Source organism: Nannospalax galili, unplaced genomic scaffold (genome assembly GCF_000622305.1).
Source record: "Nannospalax galili isolate Female #2095 unplaced genomic scaffold, S.galili_v1.0 scaffold574, whole genome shotgun sequence".
Lineage (NCBI taxonomy): Eukaryota > Metazoa > Chordata > Mammalia > Rodentia > Spalacidae > Nannospalax > Nannospalax galili.
Window position 1 is genome coordinate 132,812 of NW_008334516.1, and position 20,221 is coordinate 153,032.

A 20,221-nucleotide genomic window follows, 5' to 3' on the forward strand; every position below is an offset into this window, starting at 1 on the left:
ATGTCCAGGGCTGGGGACATGGCTCAGTGGATAAAGTGCTTGCTGTGCACGCAAGAGGACTTGAGGTTTGTTTTTTGGGTTTTTTTTTTGGCTTTTTGAGATAGGGTCTCCCTGTAGCCCCAGCTGGCCTAGAACTCACCATATAGACCAGGCTGGCCTTGAACTCACAGAGATCCGCCTGCCTCTTCCTCCCAAGTGCTGGGATTAAAGGCTTGCACCACCATGCCTGGCTTGAGGACTTGAGTTTGTACCCCCAATACCCACAATAATAACCAGGCAGTCATGGCAGCCTGCTTGTAGTCCCAGTGCTTGAGAGCAGAAATAGGGGGTCTCTGGAGTATGCCGGATAGCTAGAATAGCCAAATTGGTGAGCTCCAGGTTCAGGGAGGCTCTACCTCAGAACATTGTTTTTTTTTCTTAAAAAAATGATTTTTCTGAGGCTGAAGAGAGGACGCAGTAGTTAACAGCACTGTCTCTTTTGTAGAGGGCTTGGGTTCAGTTCCCAGCATCCACGTGGCAGCTAGCAACCATCTGCAATTCCAGTTCCAAGGGATCCAATGCCATCTTTTGACCTCCTTGGGCATTGCATGCACAAGTGCACTTATAACATGCAGGCAAAATACTCATAAAACAAAGATAAATTTTAAAAAATTCTTTTCACAGTAAATAAAGTAGAGAATGATTGAGAAAGATACCCAACTATCTATCTCTGGTCTCCCACATGAACATGTGCCCCCATCCCAAGCACCCCCACATGAAAACAAACAAAAAATTAAAAGAAAAAAAGAAAGAAAGAAAAAAGGGATAGAGGGAGACCCTGTCTCAAGAAGACCCTCCCAAAAAACATGAAGAAAAAAGAAAGTCCACGAGAGCTATGAGTGGAAAGGTGCCTGCCTTATATGTCTACTTGAGCTCAATCCCTAGAATCCACATAGTAGAAGGAACTCCAGCAAATTGTCCTCCAAACGTGCTGCAACATGCATGCATGCACGCACACACCATAAATAAAAAAATATTTGAGAGAGGGTCTCCCTGTAGTCTCAGCTAGCCTGGAACTCACTATGTAGACCAGGCTGGCCTCAGACTCACAGATATTTGCCGGCCTCTGCCTCCTGAGTGCTGGGATCAAAGGCATGAACCACACCCAGCCCACGAATACATATGTTAAAGTCCAGAGTAAGTCAGCTTGTTCCTCTGCTTACAAGATGTGCAACAACGTGAAAGACTCATGAAACCATCTCTCAAGAACACTCTAGTGCTATTAACAACCCTACAAGGTGATACTTGCCTATATGGAATTTCACAGTTGAGGAAAGTGGGGCTCAGGAAACCTTAGTGAGTCATCCAAGGTCACAGGTCTTAGAGACTGAATTCAAGCCCTGCTTTGGTTCAGGCCTATGTTATTTCTATTATTTAATCTCTTACAGTTAATCATGTCTTACTCAAATCCATCACTTTTTTTTTTTTTTGCCAGCAAAGAAATAATAAACTTTCACCCTAGCAAGCAAGACCTTTCATCATCTAGTTTTCCCTTCCCTTCTCATGTTATCCCTCAAAATTCCCCAACCAGTACTCTGAATCAGCAATGCTGGCCCACACTATGGTTTCCACTGCTACATCTTTTTTTTTTTTTTTTTGAGACAGGGTTTCCCTGTAGCCCCAACTGTCCTAAAACTCACTATGTAGACCAGGCTGGTCTTGAACTCACAGAGAGCCCACACTATGGTTTCCACTGCTACATCTTTTTTTTTTTTTTTTGAGACAGGGTTTCCCTGTAGCCCCAACTGTCCTAGAACTCACTATGTAGGCTGGCCTTGAACTCACAGAGATCCACCTGCCTCTGCCTCCTGAGTGCTGGGATTAAAGGCGTGTGCACCACGCCTGGCCCACTGCTACATCTTGTACATGTGTTTTCTTGGTCAGCCCCCCTAGTTAGACTGAGTGTCCTCTGAAGGAATTGGATTTACGCCTGAACTAAATTGTGAATAATGCCTTAGTCAATCCAGTGAGAGACAGAATTGAAAGAATAAAAATTGCCCCCCCCAATCCAAAATACTGGATCTCATTAACAGGTAGGTGTTCCCTTTTTTAATGTGCATGCCACTGAACTGATGCTACAAGGAATACCAAAGACCTAAGACAGGTCATCTCATCTCAAGACATGTTATATTCAGTATGAAGAAGAGAAACTGACATATTAAAGGTCTATATTATAGGAGTGGCCCAGATAATGTATGTAGTGTTTTCAGAGCTAAAAAGAGGCAGGAGGTGTGTTATGAAAGGAGCAAGAGGTAAAGGTGGGATACAAATTAAAAGGCAAAAGTTTAGAAGTAGGAAACAACTCCTTCTCCTTCATCCTCCTCCTCCATTTTGTTCTGTTTTGGTTTGTTTTTTTCAAACAGCGTCTCCTATGTAGCCCTGGCTGGCCTGGACCCAAAAGCTGGCTTTGAACTCTCAGTAACCTCCTGTCTCTGCCTCCTCAGTGCTGAGATTACAGGTATGTACCACCATGCCTGGCCCAAACTGGGAAGTTTCTGAAAAGGGCAAAAGAAGCAAGGCAAAGGAGCTACTGAAGGTCATACACACCTGGTAGCATGTGAAGGTTGGACCGAAAGATGAAAGAACGGAAATAGGAGAAGAAAGCAGGTATTACTGCACAGTCCAGGCAGAGGAGAACCTAGATGCTAGACTCACAGAAGGAAGAATCAGCAAACTTCCTCATTTCTAGGGAGCCAAACACAGGGAAATGGTAGTGGAGGGGGAAGAAAGAACAAGTCCAACAAATCCCACAGAACTACTTCACAGAACACTATCACAAAAGAACAAAAAGGGAAACAGGGAGGAAGTTCAATGTTAGACATGTGGACTCAGTTCCATGACCAGGAAAGCCATGTATGGTATCCTGTAAGAGCAAAAGCCAATCTGCTAAATCAGAAATGCAGCATGTCCTTCACATGAGGCCTAGAGTGATCTAAACCTGCCTGAGCCTGAGTAAAAGGAACATTCTGAGCATAAAGAGCTTTACCTCAGGGAATCTTCCTCATGGCCAATTTGTTTTCCACAGACTGGATAATGCCCCTGACACCCACTCTTGTATAAGACTTTGAAGAGAAATCCTCAAATTTGAAGAACTTGTTTGAGCTGTATTAAATAAACTAATGTGATTAATTTCAACCTATGGGAATGCACACATGTTGCACAATGACTCTCTATTTACAGAAGCAGATGTCTTAGTACCCGCTCCCCCAGGACAGGTGTTTGGATTTCTGCTGTAGTGACCCTTACTTAACTTCTCCAAGGTAGAAACTTCAGGTCAAGCATTCTACATTAGGTCTTACTTAAAACCATACCCGATTAGACCTAGTAAGAGAGTTAAACAAATTTATACTTTCTGTCCTTCCCAAGCATCATGTTTAGAGTTCTTCCCTATTAATAATTCCTGAAGGATATATATCCACCCAAAAATTTGGAAATCAGTTATATGTTTCAACCTAGCACAATGGTACTTTTGCATGGGAGACTTATTATATTTAAATTTTTATTACATTTATGTATTTATTTGTGTGTGTATGTGTACATGTGTGCACACTAGTGTGTCTCACAGTATACCTACGGGTATACTTTCTACCATACGGGTCTGGGAATTGAACCCAGGACCTCACACTTTATCTCCAGGACCTGCAAGTGACTTTATCCTCTGAATCATCTTGCCAGGCCCCTGGGAGAGTTACTTTAACAGAAAGTACATAGCTTTGATAATATCACATTTTAAAAATGAAGCCATTTAGGCCAAACAGATGTTTTTATTCCATTGCTATAGTCATCTTGTACATAGACTAAGTTTTCCCAGGGGAAACACTGAGGAACTTTTATTGAAGACTTACATAGCAACTGCATACTAAATGCCCAGTAAATTTTGCTGAGTCACACCAAAAGCTAAATCAAGAATGCTCGTAATTACACAAGAAGGGAGTGTGTGTGTGTGTGTGTGTGTGTGTGTGTGTGTGTGTACACCATAAAAGAAGTAGAAATAGCTGGGTGTGGTGGCTCACACCTTTAGTCCCAGCACTTGGGAGGCAGAGGCAGGCGGATCTCTGGGAGTTCAAAGCCAGCTGGTCTACATAGCAAGTTCCAGGCTAGCTGGGGCTACAGGGAGACCCTGTCTCAAAAAAACAGGAAAAAAAAAAGCAGAAACAAAAATGGAGAAACGCAAGCTGCAAAGATGCAGGCAGGATACATCATTTAGAGTCAGCATGTCAACTAGGGGCTGCTCTGGGGAACAGATCAATTTCTAAATGGAATTTGATGGCAGAGAGAAACTGGGGAGGACAGACAAGGAAAATAAATTCAAAGAAGAAGAAATAAGCTACATTTAGGACTTGCTGAACTAATTTTTTCCTGGAACCTCTTGAAGCAACGGAAGAGCCTTGAAGTGTCTAATTTCAGAAATAGATGGTCACATGACACAGTAAAGTAGCCTAAGAAAAATAATGAATACAGGAGCAGGCCGGGGGGGTCGGGGGAACACGGGACCTCTTACCGACACAGTGCTGTCAGTCCCCTCTGGCTGGAAGCTCCAGGAGACAGTGGTCAACCCTCCAGTTCTATTAGCAGACTTAAATGTGCACGTCAGCTTCCCTTGTGTCCCATTGGCCACAAAGAGTTCTTTGGGTGTATAGACCTCCAAGGCTGATACTCTAGCTGTCACTGAAGAGAGAAGAACAAAGTTTAAAAGCAGGATTTGGCATAAATAGCACTGTACGTATGTATCAGGAGATGACAAAGAAAAGATATGTTACTGGGCTTCCTTCAGAGTAACTACTCACTGTCTAGACTCTTTTTAACCCCCTCCCCCCCCTTTTTTTTGGTCTTTTTGGGACAGGGTCTCCCTGTAGCCCCAGCTGTCCTAGAACTCATTATGTAGACCAGGGTGGCCTTGAACTCACAGAGATCTGCCTGACTCTGCCTCCCAAGTGCTGGGATTAAAGGCGTGCACCACCATGCCCGGCTAAACCCCTTTTTAAATTGTTTGAGAGGTTTATTTGAAAACAGAGTCTCACTATGTAGTCCAGGCTAGCCTTAAACTCAGGATTCTTCTGCCTCAGCCTCTTAAATGCTGGGATTACAGACATGTGCATGTACCAAGGCAGTCCTGATTTATTTGGGGTTTTTTGTTTGTTTGGTCTTTTTTGAGACAGGGTCTCCCTATAACCTCAGCTGGCCTGAACTCACTATGTAGACCAGGCTGGCCTTGAACTCACAGAGATCCACCTGCCTCTGTCTCCCGAGTGCTGGCCCAACTTTTATTGGGGGTTTTTATTTTATTTACTAGTTTGGCTCCAGTTTTGGGGTATTTTTTAAAATTAACAATCAAGAACAAGCAAACAGTTTCACCCTTACAAAAACAATGAGCAAACAGTGGAAGAGTTCCCACAAATTCCACCACCTCTCTTCCAGTTCCTTCTGTTATTAACATCTGGCATTAGTGTGGTGCATCTGTCTCAATTATGAACAAATATTACTACATTATTGTTAACTAAAGTCCTAGTTTACATTAGGGTCCACTCTTGTGAACAACACTCTTTTTGTTTATATAAATCCTATGGATTTTAACAAATGGCTATAATGACATATATCCCCCACTAAGGCACATAATATAATTCACTGCCCTAAACACCTCTGTGTACACTGATTAAGTCCTGCCTCAAGTTCCTGGCAACCACTGACCTTTAACTGTCTCTCTATGTTTATCTTCTTAGAATATAATTGGAATCATACTGAGTGCAGCCTTTTCAGACTGGCTTCTCTAAGTTAAAAACATCCACATAGGCTTCCTTTATGTCTTTCTGTGCCATGGAATCTCCTTTCATTGCTAGTGTCAATGAATGTGATGGTTAATACTGATGGTCAAATTGGGAGGACCTAGGAGACAAGCCTTAGGGTGTATCTGTGAGGGATTTATCTAAACTAGTTAACTGAGGTGGGAAGACCCACCTTAACTGTGGTTAGCACCATTCCATGGGTTGAGGTCCTGGACTAAACAAAAAGGAGAGAGAAAACTAAGGACTATGGTTTATTATTCTCTGTTTCCTGGCTGAAGATGCAATGTGACTGGCTGCCTCAAGCTCCTGTCACCATGACCTCCCTGCCATGGTGAACTGCACCCTAGAATTGTGAGCCAAAGTAAACTCCTTCTCCCTTATGTTGCTTTTGTTAGGGTATTTTAGTCATAGCAATAGGAAAAATAACTAATACAATAAATAATATTCATCTGAATGGCTGTCCCACACTTTATTCATTCATCCACTGAAGGACTTCAGGGTGCTTCCCTGGTGGTCTACTTCTAATGGTGTGAAAGTCATATTTTCACTTCTTTAAACAGTTCTCATATGTACCTGATACACTGCAACTGTTATCATATTAAATTTTACTCACATCTATATCTAAGCAATTAAACTATTCTAAGATATACATAACATTACTGTTATTACTTAACTAATATTTTTCCTATAAAAAACTCAAGGCAGAAAAATGCATAATATATTTATTTTGTGAGTAAAATCTTACCTATAGTTAGGTATCCTTGTGCTGGGGACATTCTATTTCTAGAATACTCTAGAAACAGCCAATCACACTCTGTCAGGTTCACAATTTACCCTTCATATTTTTTTCAGTTAGCCTAAGCCCAGAAAATGCTAATTAAAATGTGTCTACCATTTGCAATTTTAAAATAATTCTTTCTTTTCTCCTCAAGATCTGCAATGGGAGGGAACTGCGGGACTGTTATGGACAGTCCTGCAATAAGGTAGTCTTTACTCAAAAAAGAGACACTTTCACAGATTAAATTTGTTTGAGCAAAAATTGTTAAAAACAGCTATCTTCAAATAAGATATTTTTAAAGAAATAGTCTGGAATAAGCATCTGCTGTGCTTGGGTTACTCTTAGAATGCAACAGATGGGCAGAAGGAAGGGCACTGTCACTCGAACTGACAGTGGTTTTCAGAACTTTTTCTTCTTGAGGGCTTAACTGTGTCTCTAGCCAAGGAGAGTAAGAGAACTCCCCCGTTCCTCCCAACTATCTTGCAAATGTTTATTCTCAGGATATAATGGGCACTTTTGGCTATTCTTTTAAATAAACTGATAGCCACACTGCATCAAGCAGATTTTTTTCTGCTCAAAGAGGGTGGATTATTATTATAGAGAACAATGGATTATTATTTGTGGTCCAAACCTCAAAATAAGTCCTTCTTTCAGACCAGAAGCAAACAAAAAATGTTCCTTGCAATTGTGGGTAGTCAGAAAAGCAGCCCCAGGGAACAGGAGTTCAAAATGAAAGACAAAGCACAAGGCAGATCAGCTAACCAGCTCAGCGCAGGAAGAGCGTTGGTCTGCCACCCTGACTCATTCTTTGTGATTTTTGACTAGCTTTTCCCAATGATGAGAGAGCAACAAAGGCCAGTCACTAAAGCCCGTAAAGGAAGCTTCTCAACAATTTTTGTGAGGGTAGAACCTCGTCTGAGGACCTGGGTGCAAGGTAGAATTGGGATGAGTTAGGTGCAGCCACACAGACCTGTAATCCCAGCACTCGGTAGTCTGAGGCAGGAGGATCAAGAGTTAGAAGCCACCCTGGTTTACCTAAATGAGACTTTGTTTTAAAAAAAAAATAAAAGGAGGAAGGGAGCTGGAGAGATGGCTCAGTGGTTAAGAACACTAACTCTTCTTGCAGAAAATCTGGGTTCAAATCCCAGCACCCACATGGCAGCTAACAACCCTCCATGACTCTTACTTCCAGAGGACTGACACCCTCTTCTGTCCTCTGCAGGCACTGCATGACACAGATGAACTTACACACATGCAAACATAATACTCATACACATAAAATAAAAAAAATAAATAAAAGAAAATAAAAAGGTAAATATTTGGCCAAGTGTAAAACTTTTAAGTCAAGAATTTTGAACAAAAAGACTAGCCAAACCTAAGCAGGTTCAGCAGTCTAGCAAAGGAAGTAAGTGGCTTTTCCATTTCAAAGCATTTTCTCCCTCTGACTAATTCTCAGAATGAGATTCACAGAGCAAGATGATGAATTATAACTCTAGACAGTTCCAGAAAAAGTAATATTCAGACAGCAAGTAAACTTCCTCTCAGTCCCAAATGTCTGCCTTTGCTGCTGCTCTAGAGACGCCATTCCATGGGAGTTCTGGTTTCTCTGCTTCTCCTCTCTAATAACGCAGGTAAGATCAGGCCAACCCCAGCCATTCATTCCTATGGCCATACCCTAAACCAGGGCTTCTCCAGGGAGGCACTGCTGTCTGGGCCAGATGAATCCACATTGTGAAGTGTCGTGTACATTACAGGAAGCCAAGGAACATCCCTGCCTCTCTGTGACAGCAGTGTCTTTTCTGCCTCTAGGCCCAACCAGACCTGTCTATGGACATTGCAAATACACACTCAGGGTGAAGTCATATTGGCTGAGAGCCACTGTGATTCTTGAATCTATCCACCCCCTTTCTACAACATCCATGTCAGATGCTCTGCTGCCTGACCCACACCTCCAAACCTTTCAGTGCTCTCCAATGTTCTGATTTTACCAGTTTTCCAGTTGTACCAGCTGGAACACTGAGCTGTATCATCAGCCATTCTGTCCATCCATCCACATGCTCTTAAAATACCTACTCTCCACTGTCCAAGACCACCATCTCAAAGGTTCACCTCTAATTCACAACACTACTTCTAGCTTTTCATCCTCCGCAAACCATGTGTGCTAGATAGCTTTAGTGTCAACTTGACACACCTGGGTTGAAGGAGCCTCAATTCCTCAACTGGGGAATTGCATTCATTGGACTGGCCTGTGGCCATGTCCATGGGAGCATCTTCTTGATTATTGAGTGATGGGGGAGGGCCCAGCCCACTGTGGGTAGTGCCACACTTGGGGAGGTGGGCCTGTGTTGCCTAAGAAAGCAGGCTGAGCATGGGCCAGGGGAGCAAGCCAATAAGCAGCATTCCTCCATGGCCTGTGCTCTGACTCCTGCCTCCAGGTTCCTGCCCTGAGTTCCTACCTTGGGCTCCCTGATGAACTGTGACCTGGGAGATGTAAGCCGAATAAACCTTTTCTTCCCCAAGTTAGTATTGGTCAGAGTATTTTGTCACAGCAATGAAAAAACAAACTAGGATACCATGATTTCTCTTTCACAGAGAAACCAGAAGTAACCAAAGAGAATTTCTGACTTCCACACCTGCCTATCTACATCTATGATCTGTGCCCATGGGTTGGTTCTGCCTTTCCTCTGTAGAAAATGCTGCACTACTCCACTGTAAGAATGGCTCATCTCTTGACTACTCTGGACAATGATCTAACAATTTTTCTTCTTTGGTCTGAATTTTCTATTTACTAACAAAGTACCACCATCAGTCATTTACATACAGAAGTCTATGGTTATATTTGGACTTTGAAGAAAAAAAAGTCTCTACTCAGTATCTCCCAACAGCTACAACCCTTTGGTCTTCTACTTTAAACATCTTAAGGGCTGGAGATACAGCTCAGGTGGTACAGTGCTTGCCTAGAATGCACCACTGTATAAAACCAAGCATAGTGACAGATGCTTGTAATCCTAGCACTTGGGAGGTAAGGCAGGAGAATCAAAAACCCAAAGGTATCCTCAGATACATAATGAGTTTGAGGATAGCCTGGGGTACAGGAGACCCTGTTTCAAAAAATTAATTGAACAATCCTCAAGAACTGTGTATACTACTGTATCCAATTTTTCCCATGAATAAACCCAATTCAGACTTCCATGGAGTTCAATCAAATGTTAATTTTCTGAATCTCATCTGAGTTATAGCCAGGCATAGCCAGGCATGGTGTACTTGGGAAGCAGAGGTAGGCTTGCGGTAAGTTCCAGGCCAGCTAAGGCTATAGTGAGACCCTATGTCAAAAGGGCAAAAAAAAAAAAAAAAAAAAAAAAGTTCAAAGAAAGTTACCTGAAGGTGGCGTCTGGTGTGTGTGCGCGAAGCCAAGGGGTAATAGTGCCGCCATTCCAAAAAAGAAAAAAAAAAAAAAAAAAAAAAGAGTTCATCCTCACTCCTTGAATACTTCACACCTTGGCTCTGGAATGCCACTCCCCACTCCTCTCACAGCTGGCTCCTTCCATGGTTCCCCTGATCTCTATCTACCTGTTAAAAGGCTCCAGGATAATTCCTCAGACTCATATCCATTTGTGACCTCATTTAGTTTCAGGACTTTAAATACCCCCTAAATGCTGATGACCCCTGAACGTGTAACTAACAATAATCATAAATCTGATATGGCCAGATCAAATTGGTTCCTGTCCCTAAGTCTGGCTTTCCAGTGTCTTCTCTCCTAGTAAATGGCAACTCGGACTTCTAGGGGCAAAGACTACGATCCTTCTTAACTCTTTTCTCACAACTCACTCCACAGCTGTCAGCAAAATATGTTCTCCCTATTTAAGAACACGATCTAGAGGTTGATCTCTCCTGACTTACTTAGTGGCACAACCTTGGTCTAAGCCATCACTGTTTTTCACTTTGATTACTGCAGTGGCATCCTAATTGGTGTCTTTGCTTCCAGCCAATCAACTGCAAGCATTTCACAGAAAGGCTACAAAGGTTTTGTTAAAAAACAAGGGCAATTTTTAAAAAAGGGAGTGGGTGAGTAGGGGGAGCTGGAGAGATACTCAGCAGTTAAGAGTACTGGCTGCTCTTGTAGAGAACCCGGGTTCAATTCCCAGCACCCATATGGCAGGTAACAACCATCTGTAACTCCAGTTCCAGGGGCTCCAACTCCCTTCGACCTCCACAGGCATTGCCCAACACGGGTGCACTTACATACATGCAGGTCATACACTCACACACATAAAATAAAAATAAGACCACATCACTCCTCCACTTCAGCCTTACAAGACTTCCACACCACCCAGGATCAGGCCAGTTTGAATGTTCCAGCTCCGAGACCTCATCTCCTCTTCTTTTCCACTCAACTGTGCTGCAGCAGCCGTTATCAGTCACATTATTCTGTCAGGGATGGAGTGAGGAAAGTATCTAAGGAGAGGAATGCTATGCAGAACAAGCCTGGGGAACCCAAAAATCAGGAGGGTATGAGGTAAGAGAAGACCAGTCATTGGGTCAAGCGCTGTGCAGCTACTGCAGGGGAAACCCTTGCTTCAACTGCACATGCTTTCCATGCAATAACATCATCTAGAATCCAAGCACACTGCAACAGTTTTTGAGCATGAATGGCATCTTGTTACAAATATTTTCCTACTTGAGCAGAGAGAGAAACTACAACACAAGTTTCCTTCGAAGACTACATTCCACGCAGCCCAAGCAAAGCATGGTTTCACTGGTTTCTTAAACAATTGGGAATGGCTTGCTTTGTCCCACCCCACCACCAACTTTTTAATGTACTAAGATTATAATGGAAATACATAGTAACATTATTGTGGATTCAGACAGCTTTGCTTCAGAGTCATCAAAGGGAGTTTTCAGGGTCTAATTACAGTGTCTAAACATGCAAATGTAAAGAAATTGGAACATACAGAAAGTACTGTTCTACATTCCAAGTCACCAAAGGCTGGAATCCTAATGTGAATAAAATATTAAACAGATTTTTTTCAGACCTAGGATTTAAAATTATGGGATAAAGGCCTGGCTAGCTCAGTTGGTAGAGCACGAGACTCTTAAAATTATGGGATAGAGGTAAAAGTGTCTGTTGTCCTAGATGTTCATTAGCTGATGAATGGATGAAAATGGGGCACATATATACACTGGAATTTTACTCAGCTGTAAAGAAACATGAAACTATGAAATGTGCAGGAAAATGAGTGGAACTGGAAATACTACATTCAGTGAAGTAACCCATGCTCAAAAAAACGAACACCACATTTCTCTCTTGGATGCAGAGCCTAGCTTCTAAATTATATATGCATTTATGTCAATGTTCATATAGAACCCAAGAAACTAGAAAAGGGCCCGTGAGAGAGGAAAAGATTCTTTAAGAGGGAGGAGAGGTAGTAGACAAAAGCGATCTAAAAACAGGAGGACTACTGAGGTAGAAAAGTTTAAGTGGCGAAGTGAGGCTGAGAGATGGGGCAGAGAAGAGGATGGTGAGGAGGGGCAACAAAAACTAATGATGTACCAAAAAGCCATGAGAAAATCTCATACTTGGTAAGCTAATCAGAACATAAAATTTTCCAGCTAGATAGGTTCTGCAGGTAAAAATGCTTTCCACACAAGCCTGATGACCCAAGTTCAATCCCCAGAGCCGGTTGATGGAGAACCTGGACACCCATAAGTTGTCTTCTGACCTCCACATGCACTCACAATCACATAACACTAACAATAAAAAAAAAAATTTTAAACACTGGGGCTGAAGAGATGGCTCAGTGGTTAAGAACACTGGCTGTCCTTGCAGAAGACCCAAGTTTGTATCCCAGCACCCACATGGCAGCTAACAACTGTCCCTAACTCCAGTCCCAGGGGATCTGACAGCCTCTTCTGTCCTCCGCAAGCACTGCATGACACGGGTGCACATACCTACATGCAGGCAATACACACATATACATAAAATAAAAATAAATAATTAAAAAAAAATTTAAACACAACAATAAAAAATTTTAAAGAGACGGGAATGATTATTGCAATGTATTAAAACCTTTGGTCCCCAAACTCACAAATGGGAAAAAAAATTTCCTGTTGACTTCTGGGGAAACTAATTGCCTTGGAAATAAAACAGAGATCTGGGCACAGTGGCACACACCTTCAGTTCTAGTATGCAGGAGGCTGAGGCAGGCAGATCTCTGTGAGACTGAGGCCAGTCTAGTCTATATAAGTAAGTTCTAGGCCAGCTGAAGTTACAGCTGTCTCAAAAAAACCAAAATATAACAAAAGAAATAAAACAGAAATGAAGTTAAAAACAGGAAATGATTATCAAATGATTAGCAAACCTGTAGCTTTGGATTCTGAGTGACATTTACTCTAACACAGTAATGGCAGCTGCTTGCACTGTCTCCCTGGGGAAGGTTCTAAAAACAGTAGAAAACCTTGCTGAGCTATGTTAGAGGGTAATGGTCAAGAAAACAAACAAACAAAACGAAACTCTTCTGTTATTATATTCCAGGGAAAGGGTTCTAAAAACGTCCTGCCTTGTCCAAATGCAGCTTTCAGTAGTGAAGGAGTGGCAATGCTTGAACAGGAAGATGGATTCAAATGAAAGACACCTACAAAAACATTTGACAAGGAATCATCTGACAGGGCCAGTTCTATGATAGTCAATGATACCCAGAACTTACATTTTAGATGGACAACCAGAACATTTTAGAAAAAAAGAAGAAAAAGAAAATACAGAATACAAAATAGCCATCACAACAAAGAAACAGGTTTTTTGTTTTGCTTTGAGACAGGGTCGTGTTACATAACCCACGCTGACTTTGAACTCTTGGCAATCCATCTAGCTGAACCCTGTAGGCACATGCCACCACACCTAGCTTAAAAAAAGCAAATTCAAACACAGTTTGTCCAAGATATGGTCTATTTCAATATTCTGATTATTAAAGTAGTTAGTAATGCCTCCCAACTATATTCCCCAATAATCTTATTCCAAATAAATTAAAACTCATAAAATCACTGGAAATATACTGGAGTAGTATAGTCATGAATAAACAAACACTTTCACAGCCTAGGCAGGATCTCAAAACTATTGGTTGAAGCAATTCCATGTCCTGTTACTGCTGGGTCCATGTACAGCACACAGCTTTGGGAAAAAAAAACAAAAACAAAAACAAAACAAAAACAAAACATCTTTTTAAAAGATCCTGTTAAGGTTTTCCTTGACATTAAAGGCAACATTTGCTTTGAAATTTTCTTTTGAAGCACTTTGAAGCTGTCAGTATGTTCTCCTGCTTAAAAGAGTACAATTAACCCATTTATTTAAAAGCAGCTCTCAGACCTATCTCTTGTCCTCTGTTGGTATGCAGTGATAGTCCAATGTTATCTCCTAATACAAGCACACATGTGACCTAAAGAGAGTGTTCTAGTTTGTTTCTCCATTGCTGTGACAAAATACTCAGACCAATACCAACCTGGGGAGGAAAGGGCTTATTCAGCTTACATCTCCCAGGTCACAGTTCATCTCTAAAGGAGCCCAAGGTAGGAACCCTGAGCAGGAACCTGGAGGCAGGAGCTGGATGGAGCACAGGCCATGGAGGAACGCTGCTTACTGGCTTGCTCCCTGCCCAGTGCTCAACAACCTACTTTCTTATGCAACACAGGCCCAACTGCCCAGGGGTGGTACCACCACAGTGGACTGGGCCCTCCCACATCACTCAGTAATCAAGAAGATGCCCCACAGACATGGCCACAGGCCAGTCCAATGGAGGCAATTCACCATCTGAGGTTCCCTCTACCCAGGTGTGTCAAGTTGACACCAAAGCATCCAGCACAGAGAGGAACAAAAAAGAATACAAAACACAAAACACAGGATAATGGTTTCTACTAGAACTAGGTGGAGCAGTTCATGTGAGAAAGGCCCAGGTTAATGGTAAAGTTTTATTTCCTAAGCAGAGTGGAGAGTGTCTGGGAGCCCTTTTTAACACGGTTAACTGCATTTTCCCTGTGTGTGTGTGTGTGTGTGTGTGTGTGTCTCTTACACATTTTATTTTTTCAGAATAAAAACTGAGAAAAAGACATTAGTCAGGCGATGAAAGATCTCCTTTTTCAATTCTGGAACACCCCAGTCCAAGCACTCTGTAGTGTTCACTGTGCCTGCCTGGTCAGACTGGATAAAGCAGGCAATTTGATGACATGTGTCACTGAAGACTGTGCGGATATGGAACTACCTCACTGCTACTGGTGTCAAAAACTCAAATCCCTCTGGTAAGTAGGGCCACTGTGCAGCTCAAGCATGCTCCTTTTTCCCATGATGCAGGGCTGCTATTCTGGACCTCCCTCAGCTGAATGGCACAATGTCGGGGGCGGCTACAAAAATATACTCCATTCACTGAGCCCTAAATATTAATAAACTGAACTTTTCACTTGTAGGGAACACACTCCTCTCACTCTTTGTCTGAGATTATGCTTCAGGCCCCAATCTCAAAGTGACTTCCTCGCAGAGGCTGCCCCAAAGCCCACCCTGTGCTCCCTGACATCCTGTCCTTCCCTTGTCAATTCTCCCCTCACTCTGCAGTGAGGACAGCTGTCTATAGCCATCAGAGGACAGGGGGCTGAGTCTACTATGGTCACTGTTACCTGACAAATGCCTGGCCTCTTCTCAACCCATTCAACAGATATTTGTTTGAATGCTGGGGGGGATTTGGGGGGGGGGGGGGGGGGGGGGGGGGGGGGGGATGAACAAGGAAAGAACAAACTAAAGAAAGTAAAAATAAAATGTAAACTCAGATAACCTCAGCCATAAAAGTCATACTTGCTTCACAATGAATGACTCAAGATTTCAAAACACCTTCACAAAAGGTGTCTGCAGAGATTACTCAGGGTCAAATCTGTAAGCTGACATATTTTGGGGGGAGGCACAGAGGTGTCCTCCAAAGGAGAATTATGTGTTGAAATCTCAAGAAAAAATTACATGTACATGTACCAACACGTGCATTAGAATCCCTGAGTCAATTCCTTCCGCTCATGATCAGCATCCAGCTGGCCACATCTCTACCCTTAACCTTTTTTAGACCAACAAAGATTGTTCTGTTTCTGAAATGAGAAATGTTCAAAAGGTCCTGAATCAGGCCAGTCACTGAGCTGTCACTGACTCCATAAAGCCTGGCGTTTCTTCTTTGCCCTCCTCTGTGTACATGCTGTTCATCTCTGTCGCCTGTGACTGATTTCTTTTTTTCAATCAATGATTCATTCTTGCAAACCCACGCTGCAACTGACAGCCTTGTGGAGGCAGACAAACATCTACAATACACCATGGAGGCCCCATTCTCTGCCCCTGGATGCACAGGGAGTAATGTGGGGATATAACCCAGAGCAGGTGTCACTAAAGACCAAAAGCTCAATGCAATCAACACAAATGTCATGACTGCTTTGGGCCTGAATTGCAGCATCTGCCTCTTGTTTCCAAACATTTTCTCAGTTCTTGGCAAGTAGACAAAAATAATTCTTTTGGTCAATCTGATAATTCTACTTCAGATAGGTTATAACTGACTAACATGCTTCACATCACATGTGGAGAGCTCTGAGGCACAGCTGATGGATAACACACAGTCAGATAGTTCATTCTTCCCAAGTACAGAAATGGTATATTAAAACTTCTCTTCAAACAAAAGAGCACTGTGTCTTAAATCTCTCTCTGTGAACCCTCAAATGTTAAGATTTGCAATATGTTAGAAGATAGTGAAAATAGATTTACCCCACACTAGAAAAGGATAATTCAAAATATCACTGCACTGACTGAACAAGAGACTGATGAAAAGGTGCCCGTGGTCAATGGCCAGAAGGGTATTCCTCACCTCCAAGTACAGCAAAAGTGTAAAAAATAAAAACACTGATGCTCACTTAAAGCACTGAAAAAAAATCTGGAACTATTCTATATGTGACTTATAATGGTAGAGTGAACTTAATGCAAACACTGTGGTCTTTGGTGACAAAGATGTACTGGTGCAGGTTCACCAGTCCTCTCAATGTACCACTTTGGTGGATGATGCTGATTCTGGGAGTATTGATAAAATAGGAGGGGGTGCGAGGTGGGAGGGAATTTTTCTCTTGATTTTGCTGTGAATCCAAGACAACTCTAAAAACAAAAGTCTACTTTAAAAATGGCTGGGGATGAAGAGATAGATCAGTAGTTAAGAATACTTACTGCTCTTCCAGAGGACCTGAGTCCAGGCCTCAGCACCCACATTGGGTGGCTTATCACCTAAAATTACAGTTCCAGGGCAGAAGGCCTAGAACTCTCTATGTAAACCAGGCAGGCCTCAAACTCACTGAGATCCACCTGCCTCTGCCTTCCAAGTGCTGGGATTAAAGGTGTGCACCACCACACCCAGCATTTAAAAAAAAAATATTTTTTTTGGTCTTTGAAACAGGGTTTCCTTGCAGCCCCAGCTGTCCTGGAACTCACTATGTAGATCAGGCTGGCCTTGAACTCACAGAGATCTGCCTGCCTCTGCCTCCCAAGTGCTGGGACTATAGGCGTATGCCACCACACCCGGCTCATTTAAACTTTTAAAGGCTCTCAGGGGATTCTAAACATAACCATTACCTGGCATACCAATAAGGCCTTTAGGACTTCACTTAAGATGTTGTGATACATTAAGACATGCCTGAAGCAGATGAACCAAGCCTGGCCTAGCATTTGGCTGAGTTTTGGTATAAGGTTCACCCACAAAATAAATATTAACTACATACAGGGACCAATTTTCAGAAGACCTATTGCCTTCTTAAAAATATGTACGTTTACATATGTATAAAACCCCCCCAACATTCCTTAGTTTAAAATGGTCTACAAAGTTCCCAAATTATATATACCCTCCAAAAATGTGCAAGTTGTTCTGATTTTAACAGTTAGAAATGTACAAACATTAGAAAGAAATGAAATTACAGCAAGCACTCGGGTTCCAAAGCACAGTGGCCAGAACAGCTACGGATTCTACTGACAAGCTTGACAACCATTACTCCATTGGTTTTGAGAAATCAAGTTCACTATGTAGGATGAAATCAGTCTGTGCCACAGCAGCCTGAAGTGGGACCAAGCTAACAGCTTCTAACCACACAGGGAAGAGAATTAAATGGGGTAGAAACAATTCATCTTTTTTAGAGCTATGGGTGTCTGAGAGCTGTGTCTATCAATGTGTTATCCTTGGGCAGGTTCTTAATTAAATATGAACTGAATGCAAATTTGCCCAAGCCAGCTTCTTATTTAAAACCCAATTTAAAAGTACGTCCTTTGCTCCACAAAATACATAACCCTCAGCCTGGCACAGTAGGCTTTTCAAAGACAGGCCCCTCTCCATCTGACGTGGCACAGGTGGTGAGCTGGAATTGGCTTGCCCTCACTTGCTTCAATGTGCCATACAGTAGCATTCCTTTGCACACATGACACTTTGTTCTCTCAGCCCAGAAGGAAGCCTGTCTGTGAAACCCTAGCACTTCAAGATTCCACATGACTGGTAAACACGTCTCTGATCTGACTAGTTCCTCTGTAATTTTCATACACCACTCTAAGGCTACCATCTTTTGAAGTTTCTCCTTTCAGTGAGGAGAAACTGTTTTTGGCTACGGGCACTGCAATTGACTTGTGCTCCCCATCTGGACTCAACTTCTTGAGGCATGGAAAAATATTTGCTTGTTCTTTGTGTCCCTAGTACCCAGCACATTACCAAATGATCAGAAAGAATATTTAAAATGAGTGACAGAGCTGGGGCTGGAGAGATAACTCAGTAGTTAAGAACACTGACTACTCTTGCAGAGGACCCAGGTTCAATTCCCAGCACCCACATGGAGGCTATGAACCATCCTTAACTCCAGTTCCAGGGGAATCCAAAGCCCTCTTCTGACCTTCATTGCATTGCACAACACGGGCACACTCACATACATGCAGGCAATATACTCATACACATAAAATAAAAAATTTTTTAAAACATGAGTGACAGAGCTCACTCACACTCCCATCTCCGCCTCTAGTCTCTCCTCCTAGCCTGGGTCCTGTCCCATTCCTTGTCTTGGCACCCCATACACCTGGGGAACCACCACTGCTTCTTGATCCTGTGCATCCAGAGCAACTCAGTTCCTTCTCAGGTCCCCAAGGGCGCTCTGGGCCTGGTCCTACCCTCACCTCCCTCTGCTTCCCTCTGTCTGCACAACCCACCAGCCTCTTTCCTGGATGCCTGGGCTGACCTTTCCTCTTCCTGGTCCTTTGCATCCAGACCAATCCAACTCCTCACTGCAGTCCCCAGGGGCCTTTGGGGGCCCCTCCCGCCCACATCTTCCTTTGCATCTGTGGGTGGCACCGCCACCAGCTGCCCTAGACCAGAATCTTTCCTGGGCCCGGCTCCAAGGGCAGTCCAACCCCCAAATTCTTGAGGCCAAAATCTTTCCTGGAGGTAACCAGACCTTAGGAGAAAGCCTGAGAGCATCTGATCCTCAGATGACTTGGGCCTCTGTGGGAACTCCTGAAGACAAAAGCAATCTGGCCACTCCAATATAAAATCAAAAGAGAGAACCAGAAGCTTAGAGGAACCACCTTTTCATGCCCAAAAAGTAAACCACAAAGACACATAAAGTTCATAAAAAGAAGCAGACCTAAACTTGAAGCCTTGAGTATCACACAAGAATCAGAAACTACAAAAGAAATTCACATGTCAAAATCACAGAGAAAAAATAATAACATGAAAAACCAAAATAACATAGCCCCACCAAATACCCGTAATCCTCTAGAGGAACACAATGAGAAGGCCCTAGAGATAATGCAGGACATGGAACTCAAAAAAACAATTGTAAATATGATAAAAGAATTCAGTGAATTTAAAGAACATGCAAAGAAATCAAGGAAATGAAGGAAGATAGAGATAAACTTATGAATGAATTCAGAAGAGTTAGAAATATTGAAGACTACTCAGGCTCAAATGAAGAAGGAAGTAAAACACTCAGTAAGCCAATTAGAAACGACAAGAGAAAGTCTCACCAATAGGAGTATCAAGACTGGAAGATAAAGTGGACGAACTAGATCACACAAGCAAACATTATGAAAAATTTAAGAAAGCACAAGAATGGAATATGCAGGAATTGTGTGACACCATAAAAAGATCATAGGCATACAGGAAGGAGAATCCCAAGATAATGGCATTGACCAGATCTTCAACAGAATCGTGGAAGAGAATTTCCCAAAATTGAAGAAAGACATGCCCATACTAATACAAGAAGCATAGAGAACACCAAACAGACAGGACCAGAAAAGAAACTCTCCACAGCACATTGTAGTAAAAACACTACACGTACAAAACAAAGAGACAATTCTGAAAGCTGCAAAAGAGAAACAACAAGTCACATATAAAGGAAAACCCATTAGGATCACAGCTGACTTTTCAGTGCAAACTATGAAAGCCAGAAGAGCCTGGACCAAAGTATTCCCAGTTTTAAATGACCACAGAAGCATACAGAACACCAAACAGACAGGACCAGAACAGAAGCTCTCCACGGCATATCGTAGTAAAAACACTACATGCACAAAACAAAGAGAAAATTCTGAAAGCTGCAA

At 42.5% G+C, this 20,221-nt stretch overlaps 1 protein-coding gene across 2 annotated transcripts in view; it reads right to left on the minus strand.

Moving 5' to 3' along the window:
- The window catches only part of Mpzl1 (myelin protein zero like 1), a 67,403-nt gene that overhangs the window by 16,954 nt on the left and 30,228 nt on the right, over positions 1-20,221 (minus strand). For both annotated transcript variants that reach the window (XM_008829366.3, XM_008829365.3), the window contains exon 2: positions 4,541-4,707. In XM_008829366.3, the coding sequence (XP_008827588.1) occupies positions 4,541-4,707 (167 nt within the window). The remainder of the gene's footprint in view (positions 1-4,540; positions 4,708-20,221) is intronic.